At 47.5% G+C, this 22,955-nt stretch overlaps 1 protein-coding gene across 1 annotated transcript in view; it reads left to right on the top strand.

The window, feature by feature from the left end:
* Window positions 1-22,955, top strand: part of LOC115131901 (E3 ubiquitin-protein ligase RNF123) — a 296,244-nt gene that overhangs the window by 238,598 nt on the left and 34,691 nt on the right. The window contains exon 37 of the mRNA XM_065004357.1: window positions 9,856-9,950. Coding sequence (XP_064860429.1) covers window positions 9,856-9,950 — 95 coding nt within the window. The remainder of the gene's footprint in view (window positions 1-9,855; window positions 9,951-22,955) is intronic.

The following is a 22,955-nucleotide window of genomic DNA, read 5'->3' as shown; positions in this document are numbered from 1 at the left end:
GCTCAAGTTGGAGTGGCATCCTAAGAAACTTGGATTCACCTGAGCTCAAGTTGGAGTGGCATCTTAAGAAACTTGGATTCACCTGAGCTCAAGTTGGAGTGGCATCTTAAGAAACTTGGATTCACCTGAGCTCAAGTTGTATTGGCATAGCAAAAGGGGTCTGAATATTAATATGGAAGATATTTCTGTATTTCATTTTCAATAAATGTGCAAAAAATTGTCTGAAAACATGTTTTCACTTTGTCATTATGGGTTATTGAGGGGGGGAAATAACGATCTATAGAATACATTTTGAATTCAGGATGTAACATAACAAAATATGGATTAAGTTCAAGGGTATACTTCGTAATAGAATGTGGATCTCTGGTTCAGAGTGATTATTGCCCTACTCCCCAACCCTTCAGAAACCTGACAGTATATGTATATATACTTCCTCTGTGTCTTGCTATGTTCCACCTAAATGCACTGTGGCAAGGACAAGGCCAAGGTCACAAGCAGAGAGGGGAGGAAGAGGGTTAGTGGCGGGAGGCATCGCCTCTGTCCCATCAGCTGCTGCTAACATGGGTTATTTTCATCAGCACCCCCCACCTCCCCCTTCTCTCTCCCTCTCTCCTTTCTCCCTCTGTCATTTGTTTATGAAAACAGTCCTTGTGGCTCTGCTTTCTCACTGGGCGTGGCTCTGGGCTATGCTCTGGGGTTGGGCTTGTCTCTGGGCTTGGTTATAGGGGTTAAGGATGGCTCTGGGCTTGGTTATAGGGGTTAAGGTTGGCTCTGGGCTTGGTTATAGGGGTTAAGGTTGGCTCTGGGCTTGGTTATAGGGGTTAAGGTTGGCTCTGGGCTTGGTTATAGGGGTTAAGGTTGGCTCTGGGCTTAGCTCTCGGTTGGCCTTGTCTCTGGGCTCTAGGGTTGGCTCTGGGCTTGGTTCTAGGGGTTAAGGTTGGCTCTGGGCTTAGCTCTCAGTTGGGCTTGTCTCTGGGCTCTAGGGTTGGCTCTGGGCTTGATTCTAGGGGTTAAGGTTGGCTCTGGGCTTGGTTCTAGGGGTTAAGGTTGGCTCTGGGCTTGGTTCTAGGGGTTAAGGTTGGCTCTGGGCTTAGTTCTAGGGGTTGGCTCTGGGCTTGGTTCTATGGGTTAAGGTTGGCTCTGGGCTTGGTTCTATGGGTTAAGGTTGGCTCTGGGCTTGGTTCTAGGGGTTAAGGTTGGCTCTGGGCTTGGTTCTAGGGGTTAAGGTTAGCTCTGGGCTTGGTTCTAGGGGTTAAGGTTGGCTCTGGGCTTGGTTCTAGGGGTTAAGGTTGGCTCTGGGCTTGTCTCTGGGCTCTAGGCTTGGTTCTAGGGGTTAAGGTTGGCTCTGGGCTTGGTTCTAGGGGTTAAGGTTGGCTCTGGGTGATGGTGGAACCACAAATTAATAAATCACAGAGGAATTCTTCAAATCCTCAAGGTTGAATAAATATTGATTTCATGAATGATGATGATGATAATAGTAGAATTTCCCGAACAAAGACCATGTTTATTGTTCAGTCATGTGCTGCACTGAAGGACAGGTTCCTGCCTCTGTGAAGACAGTCCACCAGCCAGGCGGACAGTAATACATTATAGATGAGCGTCTCAGATGGTACGCAGCATTAAACACACAGCAGCCACTTGAGGAAAGAAGAGGAGAGGAGGCTGATGGACATTTATCCACTTCAAACATGTTTAAGAATCTCTCCATCTCTCTCAATGGCCATGCTGCCAGTCAGGACTCTACTCCTCCTCCTCCTGTTCCTCCTCCTGTCCCACCTCCTGTCCCTCCTCCTGTTCCTCCTCCTGTTCCTCCTCCTGTCCCTCCTCCTGTTCCTCCTCCTGTCCCACCTCCTGTCCCACCTCCTGTTCCTCCTCCTGTTCCCTCTCCTCCTGTCCCACCTCCTGTTCCTCCTCCTGTTCCTCCTGTTCCCTCTCCTCCTGTCCCACCTCCGGTTCCTCCTCCTGTTCCTCCTGTTCCCTCTCCTCCTGTTCCTCCTGTTCCCTCTCCTCCTGTCCCACCTCCTGTTCCTCCTCCTGTCCCTCCTCCTGTTCCTCCTCCTGTCCCTCCTCCTGTTCCTCCTGTTCCCTCTCCTCCTGTCCCACATCCTGTTCCTCCTCCTGTCCCTCCTCCTGTTCCCTCTCCTCCTGTCCCACCTCCTGTCCCTCCTCCTGTCCCACCTCCTGTCCCTCCTCCTGTCCCACCTCCTGTCCCTCCTCCTGTCCCACCTCCTGTCCCACCTCCTGTCCCTCCTCCTGTCCCACCTCCTGTCCCACCTCCTGTCCCTCCTCCTGTTCCTCCTCCTGTTCCACCTCATGTCCCTCCTCCTCCTGTCCCACCTCCTCCTGTCCCACCTCCTCCTGTTCCTCCTCCTCCTGTTCCTCCTCCTGTATCTCCTGTTCCTCCTCCTCCTCCCCTTGTCCCTGTTCCTCCTCCTCCTCCTGTTCCTCCTCCTGTTCCCTGCTTCTGTCCCTCCTCCTGTTCCTCCTCCTCCTCTTCCTCCTCTTCCTGTTCCTGTCCCTCCTCCTGTCCCTACTCCTCCTCCTGTCCCTCTTGTCCCACCTCCTGTCACTCCTCTTGTCCCACCTCCTGTCCCTCCTCTTGTCCCACCTCCTGTCCCTCCTCTTGTCCCACCTCCTGTTCCTCCTCCTCTTCCTGTTCCTCTTCCTGTTCCTCCTCCTCCTGTCCCTCCTCCTCCTCCTGTTTCTCATCCTCCTCCTGTCCCTCCTCCTCCTCCTCCTCCTGTTTCTCATCCTCCCCCTGTCCCTCCTCCTCTTCCTGTTCCTCTTCCTGTTCCTCCTCCTGCCCCGCGCCTCCTGTTCCTCCTCCTGCCCCTCCCCCTCCTGTTCCTCCCCCTCCTGTTCCTCCTCCTGCCCCTCCCCCCTCATGTTCCTCCTTCTCAAATAAAATAAAATGTAATTTGTCACATACACATGGTTAGAAGATGTTAATGCGAGTGTAGTGAAATGCTTGTGCTTCTAGTTCCGACAGTACAGTAATATCTAACAAGTAATCTAACAAATTCACAAGGACGACCTTAAACACATAAATCTAAAGGGATGGAATAAGAATATGTACATAAAAATATATGGATGAGCGATGGTCGTGCGGCATAGGCAAGATGCAGTAGATGGTATATAGTACAGTGTATACATATGAGATGAGTAATGTAGGATATGTAGACATTATATAAAGTGGCGTTATTTAAAGTGACTAGTGATGCCTTTTATTAAATCCATTTATTAAATTTATTAAAGTGCCAAGAGAGTGGTGGCTGTTTAACAGTCTTATGGCCTTGAGAGAGTAGCTGTTTTTCAGTCCTCCTGCTCCTGTCCCTCCTCTTTATCCCTCCTGCTCCTGTCCCTCCTCTTTTCCCTCCTCCTCCTGTCCCTCCTCCTCCTGCCCCTCCTCCTCCTGCCCCTCCTCCTCCTGCCCCTCCTCCTCCTGCCCCTCCTCCTCCTGCCCTTCCTCCTCCTGCCCCTCCTCCTCCTGCCCTTCCTCTTTTCCCTCCTCTTTTCCCTCCTCCTGTCCCTCCTCCTCCTGCCCCTCCTCCTCCTGCCCCTCCTCCTCCTGTCCCTCCTCTTTTCCCTCCTGTCCCTCCTCCTCCTGTCCCTCCTCTTTTCCCTTCTCCTCTTTTCCCTCCCCCTCCTGTCCCTCCTCCTCCTGTTCCTCCTCTTCCTGTTCCTCCTCATGTTCCTCTTCCTCCTCCTGTTCCTCCTCTTCCTGTTCCTCCTCATGTTCCCTCTTCCTCCTCCTCCTCCTGTCCCTCTTCCTCCTGTCCCTCTTCCTCCTGTCCCTCCTCCTCCTCCTGTTCCTCATCCTGTCCCCCCTCCTCCTGTTCCTCCTCCTGTCCCCCCTCCTCCTGTTCCTCCTCCTCCTCCTGTCTCTCCTCCTGTCCCTCCTCCTGTATCTCCTGTTTCTCCCGTTCCTCCTCCTCCTGTTCCTCTTCCTGTTCCTCCTCCTCCTGTCCCTCCTCCTCCTCCTCCTGTCCCTCTTCCTCCTGTCCCTCCTCCTCCTGTCCCTCCTCCTCCTCCTCTTTGCCTTTTGATTAAGTTTCCATAAATATTCCAATGTAAGTATTAGAGGTCGGCAGGGCCGATTAATTAGGGCCGATTTCAAGTTTTCATAACAATCGGTAATAGGTATTTTTGGACGCCGATTACATTGCAATCCAGGAGGAAACTGCGTGGCAGACTGTGACCACCTGTTACACGAGTGCAGCAAGGAGACAATGTAAGTTGCTAGCTAGCACTAAACTTATAAAAAACAATCAATCTTAACATAATCACTAGTTAACTACACATGGTTGATGATATTACTAGTTTAACTAGCTTGTCCTGCGTTTTATATAATCAATGCGGTGCCTGTTAATTTATCATCGACTCACAGCCTACTTCGCCAAACGGGTGATGATTTAACAAAAGCGCATTCGAGTCAGGGTATATGCAGCAGTTTGGGCCGTCTGGCTCGTTGAGAACTGTGTGAAGACCATTTCTTCCTAACAAAGACTAATTAATTTGCCTGAATTATGACATAACATTGAAGGTTGTGCAATGTAACAGGAATATTTAGACTGATGGATGCCACCTGTTAGATACAATACGGAACGGTTCCGTATTTCACTGAAATAATAAACTTTTTGTTTTTGAAATGATAGTTTCCGGATTCGACCATATTAATGACCAAAGGCTCGTATTTCTGTGTGTTTATTATAGTTAAGTCTATGATTTGATATTTGATAGAGCAGTCTGACTGAGTGGTGGTAGGCAGCAGCAGGCTCGTAAGCATTCATTCAAACAGCACATTCCTGCGTTTGCCAGCAGCTCTTAGCAACGTTTGCCAGCAGCTCTTAGCAACGTTTGCCAGCAGCTCTTAGCAACGTTTGCCAGCAGCTCTTAGCAACGTTTGCCAGCAGCTCTTAGCAACGTTTGCCAGCACCTCTTAGCAACGTTTGCCAGCAGCTCTTAGCAACGCTTGAAGCACAGCGCTGTTTATGACTTCAAGCCTATCAACTCCCGAGATTAGACTGGGAATACTATAGTGCCTATAAGAATATTAAATAGTCAAAGGTATATGAAATACAAATGGTATAGAGAGAAATAGTCCTATAATTCCTATAATAACTACAACCTAAAACTTCTTACCTGGGAATATTGAAGACTCATGTTAAAAGGAACCACCAGCTTTCATATGTTCTCATGTTCTGAGCAAGGAACTGAAACGTTAGCTTTCTTACATGGCACATATTGCACTTTTACTTTCTCCTCCAACACTTTGTTTTTGCATTATTTAAACCAAATTGAACATGTTTCATTATTTATTTGAGACTAAATTGATTTTATTGATGTATTACATTAAGTTAAAATAAGTGTTCATTGTTCATTCATTATTGTTGTAATTGTCATTATTACAAATATATATATATATATATATATATATATATATATATATATATGTGTGTATATAAAAATTGTCCGATTTTAATCGGTGTATCGGCTTTTTTTTTGGGTCCTCCAATAATCGGTATCGGCGTTGAAAAATCATAATTGGTCGACCTCTAATAGGTATATATTAAAGTGTTCATGTGGTTGGTCCTGTAACAACAGATGTGGTCTCTTTGTAGAGAAGGTGAAAAATCATAATTGGTCGACCTCTATTAGGTATATATTAAAGTGTTCATGTGGTTGGTCCTGTAACAACAGATGTGGTCTCTTTGTAGAGAAGGTGAATGGTTTACACACACACTCACTCATGTATAGACACACACACACACACACCAGTCCCTGCTGGATCCGAGACGCTTTTACCTGGACAAAGCAGCTCCTTGTACGGCTTGGAACTTGAGAGGGCACTACCATACCAGGACGAATAACTAAAGGTTGTGTTTCTGCTAGTTCTGTCAGCTAAGTGGTGACACCTTGCCTGACACCCTGCTGTAACAAGGATGTATAGTGTTAACTGCACTTTACTGGTTCTCAGACTAGACATGACATGGACAGGAGGAGATGAGAGCTGTTTTCTTGAGCTGGGGATTCAGACTGAAAGATTCAGGAGGAGAGCTGTTCTCTTGAGCTTGGGATTCAGACTGAACGATTCAGGAGGAGAGCTGTTCTCTTGAGCTTGGGATTCAGACTAAACGATTCAGGAGGACAGTTGTTCTCTTGAGCTGGGGATTCAGACTGAAAGATTCAGGAGGAGAGCTGTTCTCTTGAGCTTGGGATTCAGACTAAACGATTCAGGAGGACAGTTGTTCTCTTGAGCTTGGGATTCAGACTGAAAGATTCAGAAGGAGAGGAGAGCTGTTCTCTTGAGCTTGGGATTCAGACTAAACGATTCAGGAGGACAGTTGTTCTCTTGAGCTTGGGATTCAGACTGAAAGATTCAGGAGGAGAGGAGAGCTGTTCTCTTGATCTTGGGATTCAGACTAAACGATTCAGGAGGACAGTTGTTCTCTTGAGCTTGGGATTCAGACTGAAAGATTCAGGAGGAGAGGAGAGCTGTTCTCTTGAGCTTGGGATTCAGACTAAACGATTCAGGAGGACAGTTGTTCTCTTGAGCTTGGGATTCAGACTGAAAGATTCAGGAGGAGAGGAGAGCTGTTCTCTTGAGCTTGGGATTCAGACTGAAAGATTCAGGAGGGGAGGAGAGCTGTTCTCTTGAGCTTGGGATTCAGACTGAATGATTCCGAAGGAGAGCTGGGGCATGGGATGCTGTTCTCTTGAATGATGCGTGTATTCTGCCCTTGAGTTGCGTTCCCATGCAAAACTAGACAGATAGCTAACAACTAAGTCTTCAATAAAACTCCCAAGGCGTGACTTTTCTTGAATGAATATATTGAAAACGTTTATGTTGTGAAACTGCAAAATACAGAAAAGAATATACTTTAGTGTTCAATTCACACCGACATACTGTAGCTGTACATTAAACATTTGAAGTTGCATAAATACAAAGCACACGCTAAGGTACCATGCATCTGGCATGATGCCAAACCATATAGCTAATTGTTAACCATATGGTAATTGGCTCCTTTCATTACTCTAATAATGTATAACCATCTATGTAGAATAACAAAGCATATTACACTAGAAACAGTAACAAAACTACAGTATTGTATATTTTACAATTCGTTTGCATGACGCATGAGCAAAGTAATACAGCTAACGACATACATTAAAGGCATTGCAATTTGTGAGTAAATGCAACCAACATATGTAAGCAACTCTATCAATAACAAGATTATCATCATTAGCTAAATGCTTGAATCGAACTTACAAACAAATATTTTTCCAAGGCTGAAGCGTGACAAGAAATAACTACATTGAAAGACCTGCACCGTAGCTTTGTTTGTAGCTGCTTCTATGCGTGCAAAACAAATTCTGTACTTCCTGTTTGCGTCGTCTTTCTAAGTACCAGAAAGCGCCACTAGGGGGCAAATAACACCATTGAACACAATGAAAATCCAATTGAACCATTGTAAAAAAAATAATCTGTTACCTTCTAACAGGATGGCAGCACAGCGTGTGTTACATATCTTTGAGAGATTTTACTATTTTGTATTTGAGGAAAATTAGTTATCTTTGTTTAATATCTCTGTTTACTGTGTGAAATGAGTGATGTAATGTGTCGTTCCCCAACTAACTCCATCTAACTGTAAGCTGTGTCGTTCCCCAACTGTAACTCCCTCTAACTGTAAGCTGTGTCGTTTCCCAACTTAATCCATCTAACTGTAAGCTGTGTCGTTTCCCAACTTAATCCATCTAACTGTAAGCTGTGTTGTTTCCTAACTGTAAGCAGTGTCGTTTCCCAACTAACTCCATCTAACTGTAAGCTGTGTTGTTTCCCAACTGTAACTCCATCTAACTGTAAGCTGTGTTGTTTCCTAACTGTAAGCTGTGTTGTTTCCCAACTAACTCCATCTAACTGTAAGCTGTGTTGTTTCCCAACTGTAACTCCATCTAACTGTAAGCTGTGTTGTTTCCTAACTGTAAGCTGTGTTGTTTCCCAACTAACTCCATCTAACTGTAAGCTGTGTCGTTTCCCAACTAACTCCATCTAACTGTAAGCTGTGTCGTTTCCCAACTGTAACTCCATCTAACTGTAAGCTGTGTTGTTTCCTAACTGTAAGCTGTGTTGTTTCCCAACTAACTCCATCTAACTGTAAGCTGTGTTGTTTCCCAACTGTAACTCCATCTAACTGTAAGCTGTGTTGTTTCCCAACTGTAAGCTGTGTTGTTTCCTAACTGTAAGCTGTGTTGTTTCCTAACTGTAAGCTGTGTTGTTTCCCAACTAACTCCATCTAACTGTAAGCTGTGTCGTTTCCCAACTAACTCCATCTAACTGTAAACTGTGTTGTTTCCCAACTGTAACTCCATCTAACTGTAAGCTGTGTTGTTTCCTAACTGTAAGCTGTGTTGTTTCCTAGCTGTAAGCTGTGTTGTTTCCCAACTAACTCCATCTAACTGTAAGCTGTGTTGTTTCCTAACTGTAAGCTGTGTCGTTTCCCAACTAACTCCATCTAACTGTAAGCTGTGTTGTTTCCCAACTGTAACTCCATCTAACTGTAAGCTGTGTCGTTTCCCAACTAACTCCATCTAACTGTAAGCTGTGTTGTTTCCTAACTGTAAGCTGTGTTGTTTCCCAACTAACTCCATCTAACTGTAAGCTGTGTCGTTTCCCAACTAACTCCATCTAACTGTAAGCTGTGTCGTTTCCCAACTAACTCCATCTAACTGTAAGCTGTGTCGTTTCCCAACTAACTCCATCTAACTGTAAGCTGTGTCGTTTCCCAACTGTAACTCCATCTAACTGTAAGCTGTGTTGTTTCCTAACTGTAAGCTGTGTTGTTTCCTAACTGTAAGCTGTGTTGTTTCCTAACTGTAAGCTGTGTCGTTTCCCAACTAACTCCATCTAACTGTAAGCTGTGTCGTTTCCCAACTGTAACTCCATCTAACTGTAAGCTGTGTCGTTTCCCAACTGTAACTCCATCTAACTGTAAGCTGTGTTGTTTCCTAACTGTAAGCTGTGTTGTTTCCCAACTGTAACTCCATCTAACTGTAAGCTGTGTTGTTTCCCAACTGTAAGCTGTGTTGTTTCCTAACTGTAAGCTGTGTTGTTTCCTAACTGTAAGCTGTGTTGTTTCCCAACTAACTCCATCTAACTGTAAGCTGTGTCGTTTCCCAACTAACTCCATCTAACTGTAAGCTGTGTTGTTTCCCAACTGTAACTCCATCTAACTGTAAGCTGTGTTGTTTCCCAACTGTAAGCTGTGTTGTTTCCCAACTGTAAGCTGTGTTGTTTCCTAACTGTAAGCTGTGTCGTTTCCTAACTGTAAGCTGTGTCGTTTCCTAACTGTAAGCTGTGTCGTTTCCTAACTGTAAGCTGTGTCGTTTCCTAACTGTAAGCTGTGTCGTTTCCTAACTGTAAGCTGTGTCGTTTCCTAACTGGAAGCTGTGTCGTTTCCTAACTGGAAGCTGTGTCGTTTCCTAACTGGAAGCTGTGTCGTTTCCTAACTGGAAGCTGTGTCGTTCCCTAACTGGAAGCTGTGTCGTTCCCTAACTGGAAGCTGTGTCGTTCCCTAACTGGAAGCTGTGTCGTTCCCTAACTGGAAGCTGTGTCGTTTCCTAACTGGAAGCTGTGTCGTTTCCTAACTGTAAGCTGTGTCGTTTCCTAACTGTAAGCTGTGTCGTTTCCTAACTGTAAGCTGTGTCGTTTCCTAACTGTAAGCTGTGTCGTTCCCTAACTGTAAGCTGTGTCGTTCCCTAACTGTAAGCTGTGTCGTTCCCTAACTGTAAGCTGTGTCGTTCCCTAACTGTAAGCTGTGTCTTTTCCTAACTGGAAGCTGTGTCGTTCCCATGCAGATACAGACTACATCCACGAGGAGGAAGAGCAGAAGGTGGAACAGATGTTAGCCTTCCTGACTATAGAGTCAAAGCAGGCCGCCGCCAGTACAGCAGTGAGTAATATTATACTACACTATACCACACTATACTACAATATACTACACTATACTTCACCATACTACAATATACTACACTATATTATACTACAATATACTACACTAGACTACACCATACTACAATATACTACACTATACCACACTATACTACACTATACTACACCGTACTACAATATACTATACTATACCACACTACACTACTATACTCTCTCTCACTACACACTTCTCTGTCTCTCTTTCGCTTTGTCGCTCTCGCTCTCTGTCACTCTGTCGCTCTCTCTGTCTCTCTCTCTGTCTCTCTCTCTGTCTCTCTCTGTCTCTCTCTCTCTCTCTCTCTCTCTCTCTCTCTCTCTGTCTCTCTCTCTGTCTCTCTCTCTCTCTCTCTGTCTCTCTCTCTCTCTCTCTGTCTCTCTCTCTGTTTCTCACTCTCTCTCTGTCTCTCGCTCTCTCGCTTTGTCTGTCTCTCGCTCTCTCTGTCTCTCTCTCTGTTTCTCTCTCTCTCTCTGTCTCTCTCTCTGTCTCTCTCTGTCTCTCTCTCTCTGTTTCTCACTCTCTCTCTGTCTCTCGCTTTGTCTGTCTCTCGCTCTCTCTGTCTCTCTCTCTGTTTCTCTCTCTCGCTCTCTCTGTCTCTCGCTTTGTCTGTCTCTCTCTCTGTCTGTCTCTCTCTCTCTCTCTCTGTCTCTCGCTTTGTCTGTCTCTCTCTCTGTCTGTCTCTCTCTCTGTCTGTCTCTCTCTCTCTCTGTCTCTCTCTCTCTCTCTCTCTCCTCTCTCTCTCTGTCTCTCTCTGTTTCTCTCTGTCTCTCTCTCTGTTTCTCTCTCTCTGTCTCTCTCTCTGTCTCTCTCTCTGTCTCTCTCTCTGTCTCTCTCTCTGTTTCTCACTCTCTCTCTGTCTCTCGCTCTCTCGCTTTGTCTGTCTCTCGCTCTCTCTGTCTCTGTCTCTCTGTCTCTGTCTCTCTCTCTGTCTGTCTCTCTCTCTCTCTCTGTCTCTCGCTTTGTCTGTCTCTCTCTCTGTCTGTCTCTCTCTCTCTGTCTCTCTCTCCTCTCTCTCTCTCTCTCTCTCTCCTCTCTCTCTCTGTCTCTCTCTGTTTCTCTCTGTCTCTCTCTGTTTCTCTCTCTCTGTCTCTCTCTCTGTTTCTCTCTCTCTGTCTCTCTCTCTGTTTCTCTCTCTCTGTCTCTCTCTCTGTCTCTCTCTCTGTCTCTCTCTCTGTTTCTCACTCTCTCTCTGTCTCTCGCTTTGTCTGTCTCTCGCTCTCTCTGTCTCTGTCTCTCTCTCTGTTTCTCTCTCTCTCTCTGTCTCTCTCTCTGTCTGTCTCTCTCTCTCTGTTTCTCACTCTCTCTCTGTCTCTCGCTCTCTCGCTTTGTCTGTCTCTCGCTCTCTCTGTCTCTCTCTCTGTTTCTCTCTCTCGCTCTCTCTGTCTCTCGCTTTGTCTGTCTCTCCCTCTGTCTGTCTCTCTCTCTCTCTCTCTGTCTCTCTCTCCTCTCTCTCTCTCTCTCTCTCTCTCCTCTCTCTCTCTGTTTCTCTCTCTGTCTCTCTCTCTGTTTCTCTCTCTGTCTCTCTCTGTTTCTCTCTGTCTCTCTCTCTGTTTCTCTCTCTCTGTCTCTCTCTCTGTTTCTCACTCTCTCTCTCTCTCTCTCTCTCTCTCTCTCTCTCTCTCTCTCTGTCTCTCTGTCTCTGTCTCTGTCTCTGTCTCTCTCTGTCTCTGTCTCTCTCTACTGTGGTTTCGCTGTAATGGAATTGGTGTGGATTCCTCTTCTCTTGCCCTTTTGGTCTGTCCTCATCCTCCTCTCCGGAGTTACCATTGAGGACAACTCAGCCAGAGTGCTGCAGCATTAGTCAGGAGGAAACCGTAAACATTCCCCTTCTCTTTTTCAACCCCTCCTCTTCAGTGGGAAATATGATACTCTATGCTTTTCCCTAATGCAGACCAGATTCTGACAGATTGAGTGAGGTCTTCAGTTCTCAGTTTGAAGTTGAAGGTTATATGCAGTAAATGTTCCTTTTACATTTAATGATAATTTATACAGTTGATTCATTTCCATCCATTGTTCATTTTCCATTATTATTCCATTAGGCAAATCAGTTAAGAACAAATTCTTATTTGCAATGATGGCCTAGGAAAAGTGGGTTTAACTGCCTTGTTCAAGGGGCAGAACGACAGATTTTTTTTACCTTGTCAGCTCGGGGATTTGATCCAGCAACCTTTCGGGTTACTGGTCCAACACGCTAACCACTAGGCTACCTGCCGCCCCAAAATGATAAAGTGGTGCTACGCTCTGATAAAGGATTCCATGGAAGTGCAGTTCTATTGTCCCTTCGGGTGAATGGAATGGTCTTCATTGAAAACAATCGAAATGAAGTCGCTGCATCTTTGAAAAGCTTCTAGTGTGATTTCCCCCCCCCCCCCCCCCTCACCTTAACCTTTTTCTGCAGGTAGACTGAGACCGCATTGTCTGTCTGTGAGCACTGACTCAAGTCAAATGTTCTTCATAGCTATGTTTGAAGTCCAAAGTCATATGCACTTAACGTACAGTTCACTCGGTTCATTTATGATGTGAAGTGGCACTGAGGTCTGATGAAGGACTCTGTAGAAGCTCTAGAACTTTTATTATTTTGTCTGAAAGGACGGAGATCTTTCATCTCTGTGTTCATTGAAAGCAGCAGTAATATGTCCGTACACTGGACTGCACACTGGACTGCACACTGGACCGCACACTGTCTACTACTGTGTGTAGGGTCTGAAAGAACGGAGATCTTTCATCTCTGTGTTCATTGAAAGCAGCAGTAATATGTCCGTACACTGGACTGAACACTGGACTGCACACTGTCTACTACTGTGTGTAGGGTCTGAAAGAACGGAGATCTTTAATCTCTGTGTTCATCGATAGCAACAGTAATATGTCCGCACACTGGACCGCACACTGGACCGCACACTGGACCGAACACTGGACCGAACACTGGACCGAACACTGGACTGCACACTGTCTACTACTGTGTGTAGGGTCTGAAAGCCAACGTGCAAAAGGCAGAGGGGAAAAGATTGGACGTCATTAAGGACAAACCGAACTGAAATTAAATTGATGTTGTCAGTCCCACTTTAGTCCTGATGAGGAGAGAAATTGAAACTGTGATTAGCTTTGTGTTTGTCGCATCACATTTGACACAGCCAATCAGATAAAGTGATTCATTAATTTCAGTTGATACATCGTGGCATTGAATATGAGATTAGTGTTTTCACATTTGACTCGTCTTCACACAACACTATTAAAGAATAGGGTTTTAGATTACAGCCGGAGTAACCTCGGGACCCAGAAACTCTTAACACTCTGGCACAAGGGACTATGACCTAAGCGATTTAACCTTTACTTTTCTCTCGGAAGGTCAGTTTAAGATCTCTCTCAGCCTTGTGATGTCCCTAAAGCGAGTTATTAATGCCTGGAGTTAGTCATTATCCTTGGAATCTTCTTACTGGTACAGACTGATGCTCACATATATAACTATCATATATATGCTGTTTCATACTTTACAACCTTGTTAAAAAAAAAAGATTTATTTATTTAAAGTATTTATTTTACCGTTATTTTACCGTTATTTTACCGTTATTTTACCAGGTAAGTTGACTGAGAACACATTCTCATTTACAGCAACGACCAGGGGGAATAGTTACAGGGGAGAGAAGGGGGATGAATGAGCCAATTGGAAACTGGGGATTATTAGGTGACTGTGATGGTTTGAGGGCCAGATTGGGAATTTAGCCAGGACACCGGGGGTTAACACCCCTACTCTTACGATAAGTGCCATGGGATCTTTAATGACCTCAGAGAGTCAGGACACCTGTTTAACGTCCCATCCGAAAGACCGCACCCTACACAGGGCAGTGTCCCCAATCACTGCCCTGGGGCATTGGGATATTTTTTTTTAGACCAGAGGAAAGAGTGCCGCCTACTGGCCCTCCAACAGCACTTCCAGCAGCATCTGGTCTCCCATCCAGGAACTGACCAGGACCAACCCTGCTTAGCTTCAGAAGCAAGACCGCAGCATCTGGTCTCCCATCCAGGAACTGACCAGGACCAACCCTGCTTAGCTTCAGAAGCAAGACAGCAGCATCTGGTCTCCCATCCAGGAACTGACCAGGACCAACCCTGCTTAGCTTCAGAAGCAAGCCAGCAGCATCTGGTCTCCCATCCAGGACCTGACCAGGACCAACCCTGCTTAGCTTCAGAAGCAAGACAGCAGCATCTGGTCTCCCATCCAGGAACTGACCAGGACCAACCCTGCTTAGCTTCAGAAGCAAGCCAGCAGCATCAGGTCTCCCATCCAGGAACTGACCAGGACCAACCCTGCTTAGCTTCAGAAGCAAGACAGCAGCATCTGGTCTCCCATCCAGGAACTGACCAGGACCAACCCTGCTTAGCTTCAGAAGCAAGACAGCAGCATCTGGTCTCCCATCCAGGAACTGACCAGGACCAACCCTGCTTAGCTTCAGAAGCAAGACAGCAGCATCTGGTCTCCCATCCAGGAACTGACCAGGACCAACCCTGCTTAGCTTCAGAAGCAAGCCAGCAGCCTCTGGTCTCCCATCCAGGAACTGACCAGGACCAACCCTGCTTAGCTTCAGAAGCAAGCCAGCAGCATCTGGTCTCCCATCCAGGAACTGACCAGGACCAACCCTGCTTAGCTTCAGAAGCAAGCCAGCAGCATCTGCTCTCCCATCCAGGAACTGACCAGGACCAGCCCTGCTTAGCTTCAGAAGCAAGACAGCAGCATCTGCTCTCCCATCCAGGAACTGACCAGGACCAACCCTGCTTAGCTTCAGAAGCAAGCCAGCAGCATCTGCTCTCCCATCCAGGAACTGACCAGGACCAACCCTGCTTAGCTTCAGAAGCAAGACAGCAGCATCTGGTCTCCCATCCAGGAACTGACCAGGACCAACCCTGCTTAGCTTCAGAAGCAAGCCAGCAGCATCTGGTCTCCCATCCAGGAACTGACCAGGACCAACCCTGCTTAGCTTCAGAAGCAAGCCAGCAGTGGCATGCAACCATTCCAGGAACTGACCAGGACCAACCCTGCTTAGCTTCAGAAGCAAGACAGCAGCATCTGGTCTCCCATCCAGGAACTGACCAGGACCAACCCTGCTTAGCTTCAGAAGCAAGCCAGCAGCCTCTGGTCTCCCATCCAGGAACTGACCAGGACCAACCCTGCTTAGCTTCAGAAGCAAGACAGCAGCATCTGGTCTCCCATCCAGGAACTGACCAGGACCAACCCTGCTTAGCTTCAGAAGCAAGACAGCAGCATCTGGTCTCCCATCCAGGAACTGACCAGGACCAACCCTGCTTAGCTTCAGAAGCAAGACAGCAGCATCTGGTCTCCCATCCAGGAACTGACCAGGACCAACCCTGCTTAGCTTCAGAAGCAAGACAGCAGCATCTGGTCTCCCATCCAGGAACTGACCAGGACCAACCCTGCTTAGCTTCAGAAGCAAGACAGCAGCATCTGGTCTCCCATCCAGGAACTGACCAGGACCAACCCTGCTTAGCTTCAGAAGCAAGCCAGCAGCCTCTGGTCTCCCATCCAGGAACTGACCAGGACCAACCCTGCTTAGCTTCAGAAGCAAGCCAGCAGCATCTGGTCTCCCATCCAGGAACTGACCAGGACCAGCCCTGCTTAGCTTCAGAAGCAAGACAGCAGCATCTGGTCTCCCATCCAGGAACTGACCAGGACCAACCCTGCTTAGCTTCAGAAGCAAGCCAGCAGCATCTGCTCTCCCATCCAGGAACTGACCAGGACCAACCCTGCTTAGCTTCAGAAGCAAGCCAGCAGCATCTGGTCTCCCATCCAGGAACTGACCAGGACCAACCCTGCTTAGCTTCAGAAGCAAGACAGCAGCATCTGGTCTCCCATCCAGGAACTGACCAGGACCAACCCTGCTTAGCTTCAGAAGCAAGCCAGCAGCCTCTGGTCTCCCATCCAGGAACTGACCAGGACCAACCCTGCTTAGCTTCAGAAGCAAGCCAGCAGCATCTGGTCTCCCATCCAGGAACTGACCAGGACCAACCCTGCTTAGCTTCAGAAGCAAGCCAGCAGCATCTGCTCCCATCCAGGAACTGACCAGGACCAGCCCTGCTTAGCTTCAGCAAGACAGCAGCATCTGGTCTCCCATCCAGGAACTGACCAGGACCAACCCTGCTTAGCTTCAGAAGCAAGCCAGCAGCATCTGCTCTCCCATCCAGGAACTGACCAGGACCAACCCTGCTTAGCTTCAGAAGCAAGACAGCAGCATCTGGTCTCCCATCCAGGAACTGACCAGGACCAACCCTGCTTAGCTTCAGAAGCAAGCCAGCAGCATCTGGTCTCCCATCCAGGAACTGACCAGGACCAACCCTGCTTAGCTTCAGAAGCAAGCCAGCAGCATCTGGTCTCCCATTCCAGGAACTGACCAGGACCAACCCTGCTTAGCTTCAGAAGCAAGACAGCAGCATCTGGTCTCCCATCCAGGAACTGACCAGGACCAACCCTGCTTAGCTTCAGAAGCAAGACAGCAGCATCTGGTCTCCCATCCAGGAACTGACCAGGACCAACCCTTAGCTTCAGAAGCAAGACAGCAGTCTCCCATCCAGGAACTGACCAGGACCAACCCTGCTTAGCTTCAGAAGCAAGACAGCAGCATCTGGTCTCCCATCCAGGAACTGACCAGGACCAACCCTGCTTAGCTTCAGAAGCAAGACAGCAGCATCTGGTCTCCCATCCAGGAACTGACCAGGACCAACCCTGCTTAGCTTCAGAAGCAAGACAGCAGCATCTGGTCTCCCATCCAGGAACTGACCAGGACCAACCCTGCTTAGCTTCAGAAGCAAGACAGCAGCAGTCTCCCATCTGGTCTCCCTCTGGTCTCCCATCCAGGAACTGACCAGGACCAACCCTGCTTAGCTTCAGAAGCAAGCCAGCAGCATCTGGTCTCCCATCCAGGAACTGACCAGGACCAGTCTCCCATCCAGGAACTGACCAGCAGCCCTCTTAGCTTCAGAAGCAAGACAGCAGCATCTGGTCTCCCATCCAGGAACTGACCAGGACCAACCCTGCTTAGCTTCAGAAGCAAGCCAGCAGCATCTGCTCTCCCATCCAGGAACTGACCAGGACCAACCCTGCTTAGCTTCAGAAGCAAGCCAGCAGCATCTGCTCTCCCATCCAGGAACTGACCAGGACCAACCCTGCTTAGCTTCAGAAGCAAGACAGCAGCATCTGCTCTCCCATCCAGGAACTGACCAGGACCAACCCTGCTTAGCTTCAGAAGCAAGCCAGCAGCATCTGGTCTCCCATCCAGGAACTGACCAGGACCAACCCTGCTTAGCTTCAGAAGCAAGACAGCAGCATCTGGTCTCCCATCCAGGAACTGACCAGGACCAACCCTGCTTAGCTTCAGAAGCAAGACAGCAGCATCTGGTCTCCCATCCAGGAACTGACCAGGACCAACCCTGCTTAGCTTCAGAAGCAAGCCAGCAGCCTCTGGTCTCCCATCCAGGAACTGACCAGGACCAACCCTGCTTAGCTTCAGAAGCAAGACAGCAGCATCTGCTCTCCCATCCAGGAACTGACCAGGACCAACCCTGCTTAGCTTCAGAAGCAAGCCAGCAGCATCTGGTCTCCCATCCAGGAACTGACCAGGACCAACCCTGCTTAGCTTCAGAAGCAAGCCAGCAGCATCTGCTCTCCCATCCAGGAACTGACCAGGACCAACCCTGCTTAGCTTCAGAAGCAAGCCAGCAGCATCTGCTCTCCCATCCAGGAACTGACCAGGACCAACCCTGCTTAGCTTCAGAAGCAAGCCAGCAGCATCTGGTCTCCCATCCAGGAACTGACCAGGACCAACCCTGCTTAGCTTCAGAAGCAAGCCAGCAGTGGCATGCAACCATTCCAGGACCTGACCAAGCCAGCAGTGGCATGCAACCATTCCAGGACCTGACCAAGCCAGCAGTGGCATGCAACCATTCCAGGACCTGACCAAGCCAGCAGTGGCATGCAACCATTCCAGGACCTGACCAAGCCAGCAGTGGCATGCAACCATTCCAGGACCTGACCAAGCCAGCAGTGGCATGCAACCATTCCAGGAACTGACCAAGCCAGCAGTGGCATGCAACCATTCCAGGAACTGACCAAGCCAGCAGTGGCATGCAACCATTCCAGGAACTGACCAAGCCAGCAGTGGCATGCAACCATTCCAGGAACTGACCAAGCCAGCAGTGGCATGCAACCATTCCAGGAACTGACCAAGCCAGCAGTGGCATGCAACCATTCCAGGAACTGACCAAGCCAGCAGTGGCATGCAACCATTCCAGGAACTGACCAAGCCAGCAGTGGCATGCAACCATTCCAGGAACTGACCAAGCCAGCAGTGGCATGCAACCATTCCAGGACCTGACCAAGCCAGCAGTGGCATGCAACCATTCCAGGAACTGACCAAGCCAGCAGTGGCATGCAACCATTCCAGGACCTGACCAAGCCAGCAGTGGCATGCAACCATTCCAGGACCTGACCAAGCCAGCAGTGGCATGCAACCATTCCAGGACCTGACCAAGCCAGCAGTGGCATGCAACCATTCCAGGACCAACCAAGCCAGCAGTGGCATGCAACCATTCCAGGAACTGACCAAGCCAGCAGTGGCATGCAACCATTCCAGGACCTGACCAAGCCAGCAGTGGCATGCAACCATTCCAGGACCTGACCAAGCCAGCAGTGGCATGCAACCATTCCAGGACCAACCAAGCCAGCAGTGGCATGCAACCATTCCAGGACCTGACCAAGCCAGCAGTGGCATGCAACCATTCCAGGACCAACCAAGCCAGCAGTGGCATGCAACCATTCCAGGACCAACCAAGCCAGCAGTGGCATGCAACCATTCCAGGACCAACCAAGCCAGCAGTGACATGCAACCATTCCAGGAACTGACCAAGCCAGCAGTGGCATGCAACCATTCCAGGAACTGACCAAGCCAGCAGTGGCATGCAACCATTCCAGGACCTGACCAAGCCAGCAGTGGCATGCAACCATTCCAGGACCTGACCAAGCCAGCAGTGGCATGCAACCATTCCAGGACCTGACCAAGCCAGCAGTGGCATGCAACCATTCCAGGACCTGACCAAGCCAGCAGTGGCATGCAACCATTCCAGGAACTGACCAAGCCAGCAGTGGCATGCAACCATTCCAGGAACTGACCAAGCCAGCAGTGGCATGCAACCATTCCAGGAACTGACCAAGCCAGCAGTGGCATGCAACCATTCCAGGAACTGACCAAGCCAGCAGTGGCATGCAACCATTCCAGGAACTGACCAAGCCAGCAGTGGCATGCAACCATTCCAGGAACTGACCAAGCCAGCAGTGGCATGCAACCATTCCAGGAACTGACCAAGCCAGCAGTGGCATGCAACCATTCCAGGAACTGACCAAGCCAGCAGTGGCATGCAACCATTCCAGGAACTGACCAAGCCAGCAGTGGCATGCAACCATTCCAGGAACTGACCAAGCCAGCAGTGGCATGCAACCATTCCAGGACCTGACCAAGCCAGCAGTGGCATGCAACCATTCCAGGACCTGACCAAGCCAGCAGTGGCATGCAACCATTCCAGGACCAACCAAGCCAGCAGTGGCATGCAACCATTCCAGGAACTGACCAAGCCAGCAGTGGCATGCAACCATTCCAGGACCAACCAAGCCAGCAGTGGCATGCAACCATTCCAGGACCTGACCAAGCCAGCAGTGGCATGCAACCATTCCAGGACCAACCAAGCCAGCAGTGGCATGCAACCATTCCAGGACCTGACCAAGCCAGCAGTGGCATGCAACCATTCCAGGACCTGACCAAGCCAGCAGTGGCATGCAACCATTCCAGGACCAACCAAGCCAGCAGTGGCATGCAACCATTCCAGGACCAACCAAGCCAGCAGTGACATGCAACCATTCCAGGACCAACCAAGCCAGCAGTGACATGCAACCATTCCAGGAACTGACCAAGCCAGCAGTGGCATGCAACCATTCCAGGAACTGACCAAGCCAGCAGTGGCATGCAACCATTCCAGGACCCTGCAGTGGCATGCAAGCCAGACCAAGCCAGTGACATGCAACCATTCCAGGACCTGACCAAGCCAGCAGTGGCATGCAACCATTCCAGGACCTGACCAAGCCAGCAGTGGCATGCAACCATTCCAGGACCTGATTTCATCAGCCAGCAGTGCATGCATGCAACCAGTGTAGATATTCCAGGACCTGATTTATATTAGCCATTAACCAATGTGGATTTCATTAGCCTATTCCAGTGATGATTTCCAAGCCTATCCAGTGATGATTTCATCAGCCATTCCATGTGAATTTCACCAAGCCTATCCAGTGATGATTTCAACCATTCCAGGTGATGATTTTTGTCCAAGCTGATGAATCTCCAATGTGATGATTTCATCAGCCTATTGTGATGATTTCAATAGTATCCAATGGGCATGTTTTCTTACCACCAGTGTAGATATAAGATGCATATTTATGTCAAGTCATTCTACTGATGATTTATATTATGTTGTATATTCTCATTAACCAATGTGATGATTTCATTAGCCTATCCAATGTGATGATTTCATCAGCCTATCCAATGTGATGATTTCATTAGCCTATCCAATGTGATGATTTCATTAGCCTATCCAATGTGATGATTTCATCAGCCTATCCAATGTGATGATTTCATCAGCCTATCCAATGTGATGATTTCAATGTGATGATTTCAGCCTATCCAATGTGATGATTTCATTAGCCTATCCAATGTGATGATTTCATTAGCCTATCCAATGTGATGATTTCATTAGCCTATCCAATGTGATGATTTCATTAGCCTATCCAATGTGATGATTTCATCAGCCTATCCAATGTGATGATTTCATTAGCCTATCCAATGTGATGATTTCATTAGCCTATCCAATGTGATGATTTCATTAGCCTATCCAATGTGATGATTTCATTAGCCTATCCAATGTGATGATTTCATTAGCCTATCCAATGTGATGATTTCCAATGTGATGATTTCATTAGCCTATCCAATGTGATGATTTCATCAGCCTATCCAATGTGATGATTTCATTAGCCTATCCAATGTGATGATTTCATTAGCCTATCCAATGTGATGATTTCATTAGCCTATCCAATGTGATGATTTCATTAGCCTATCCAATGTGATGATTTCATCAGCCTATCCAATGTGATGATTTCATCAGCCTATCCAATGTGATGATTTCATCAGCCTATCCAATGTGATGATTTCATTAGCCTATCCAATGTGATGATTTCATTAGCCTATCCAAAGTGATGATATACAGTACCAGTCACAGCTACTCATTCAAAGGGTTTTTCTATATTTGTACTATTTTCTACATTGTAGAATAATAGGGAAGACATCAAAACTATGAAATAACACATATGGAATCATTTAGTAACCAAAAAAGTGTTAAACACTGAGGCAGTTTTTTGGCCCAAGCAAGTCTCTTCTTATTATTGGTGTCCTTTAGTAGTAGTTTCTTTGCAGCAATTCGACCATGAAGGCCTGATTCACACAGTCTCCTCTGAACAGTTGATGTGTCTGTTACTTGAACTCTGTGAAGCATTTATTTGGGCTGTAATCTGAGGTGCAGTTAATTGCCGATTGATGAGGTTGTTAATTAAGTCTAATGAACTTATCCTCTGCAGCAGAGGTAACTCTGGGTCTTCCTTTCCTGTGGAGGTCCTTATGAGAGCCATGAGAGTGCTTAATGGTTTTTACGACTGTACTTGAATACACTTTTAAAGTTCTTGAAATGTTCCGTATTGACTGACCTTCATGTCTTAAAGTAATAATGAACTGTCATTTCTTTTTGCTTATTTGAGCCGTTCTTGTCATAATATGGACTTGGTCTTTTACCAAATAAGGCTATCTTCTGTATACCACCCCTACCTTGTCACAACACAACTGATTGTCTCAAACGCCTTAAGAAGGAAAACAATTCCACAAATTAACTTTTAACCTGTTAATTGAAACTTATGTTTACTACATGATTCCATAAGTGTTATTTAATCATTTTGATGTCTTCACTATTATTCTACAATGTAGAAAATAGTTTTAAAAAATAAAGAAAAACCCTTGAATGAGTCAGTGTGTCCAAAACTTTAGACTGATACTGTATATACAGCATTCGGAAAGTATTCAGACCCCTTGACATTTTCCACATTTTGTTACAGCCTTATTTTAAAATGGATTAAATAATCAAATGTACTCCTCAATCTACACACAATGCATGATTTGGAAAGGCACAAACCTGTCTATATAAGATCCCACAGTTGACAGTGCATGTCAGCGTAAAAACCAAACCATGAGGTGGAAGGAATTGTCCGTAGAGCTCTGAGACAGGATTGTGTCGAGGCACAGATCTGGGGAAAGGTACCAACAAATTCTGCAGCATTGAAGGTCCCCAAGAGCACAGCGGTCTCCATCATTCTTAAATGGAAGAAGTTTGGAACCACCAAGACCTGGCCACCTGGCCAAACTGATTAATCGAGGAAAAAGGGCCTTGGTCAGGGAGGTGACCAAGAACCTGATGGTCACTCTTGACAGAGCTCCAAAGTTCTTCTGTGGAGATGGGAGAACCTACCAAAAGGACAACCATCTCTGCAGCACTTCACCAATCAGGCCTTTATGGTGGCCAGACAGACAGACGCCAGACAGAAGCCAGTCCTCAGTAAAAGGCACATGACAGCTCGCTTGGAGTTTTATAAAAGGCACCTAAAGGACTCTCAGACCATGAAAAACAAGATTCTCTGGTCTGATGGAACTCTTTGGCCTGAATACCAAGCTTCCCTTCTGTAGGAAACCTGGCACCATCCTTACAGTGAAGCATGGTGGTGGCAGCATCATGCTGTGGGGATGTTTTCCACCATCCCTACAGTGAAGCATGGTGGTGGCAGCATCATGCTGTGGGGATGTTTTCCACCATCCCTACGGT

Source organism: Oncorhynchus nerka, linkage group LG2 (genome assembly GCF_034236695.1).
Source record: "Oncorhynchus nerka isolate Pitt River linkage group LG2, Oner_Uvic_2.0, whole genome shotgun sequence".
NCBI classification, from domain to species: Eukaryota; Metazoa; Chordata; class Actinopteri; order Salmoniformes; family Salmonidae; genus Oncorhynchus; species Oncorhynchus nerka.
This window is presented reverse-complemented; position numbering and strand designations above follow the sequence as displayed.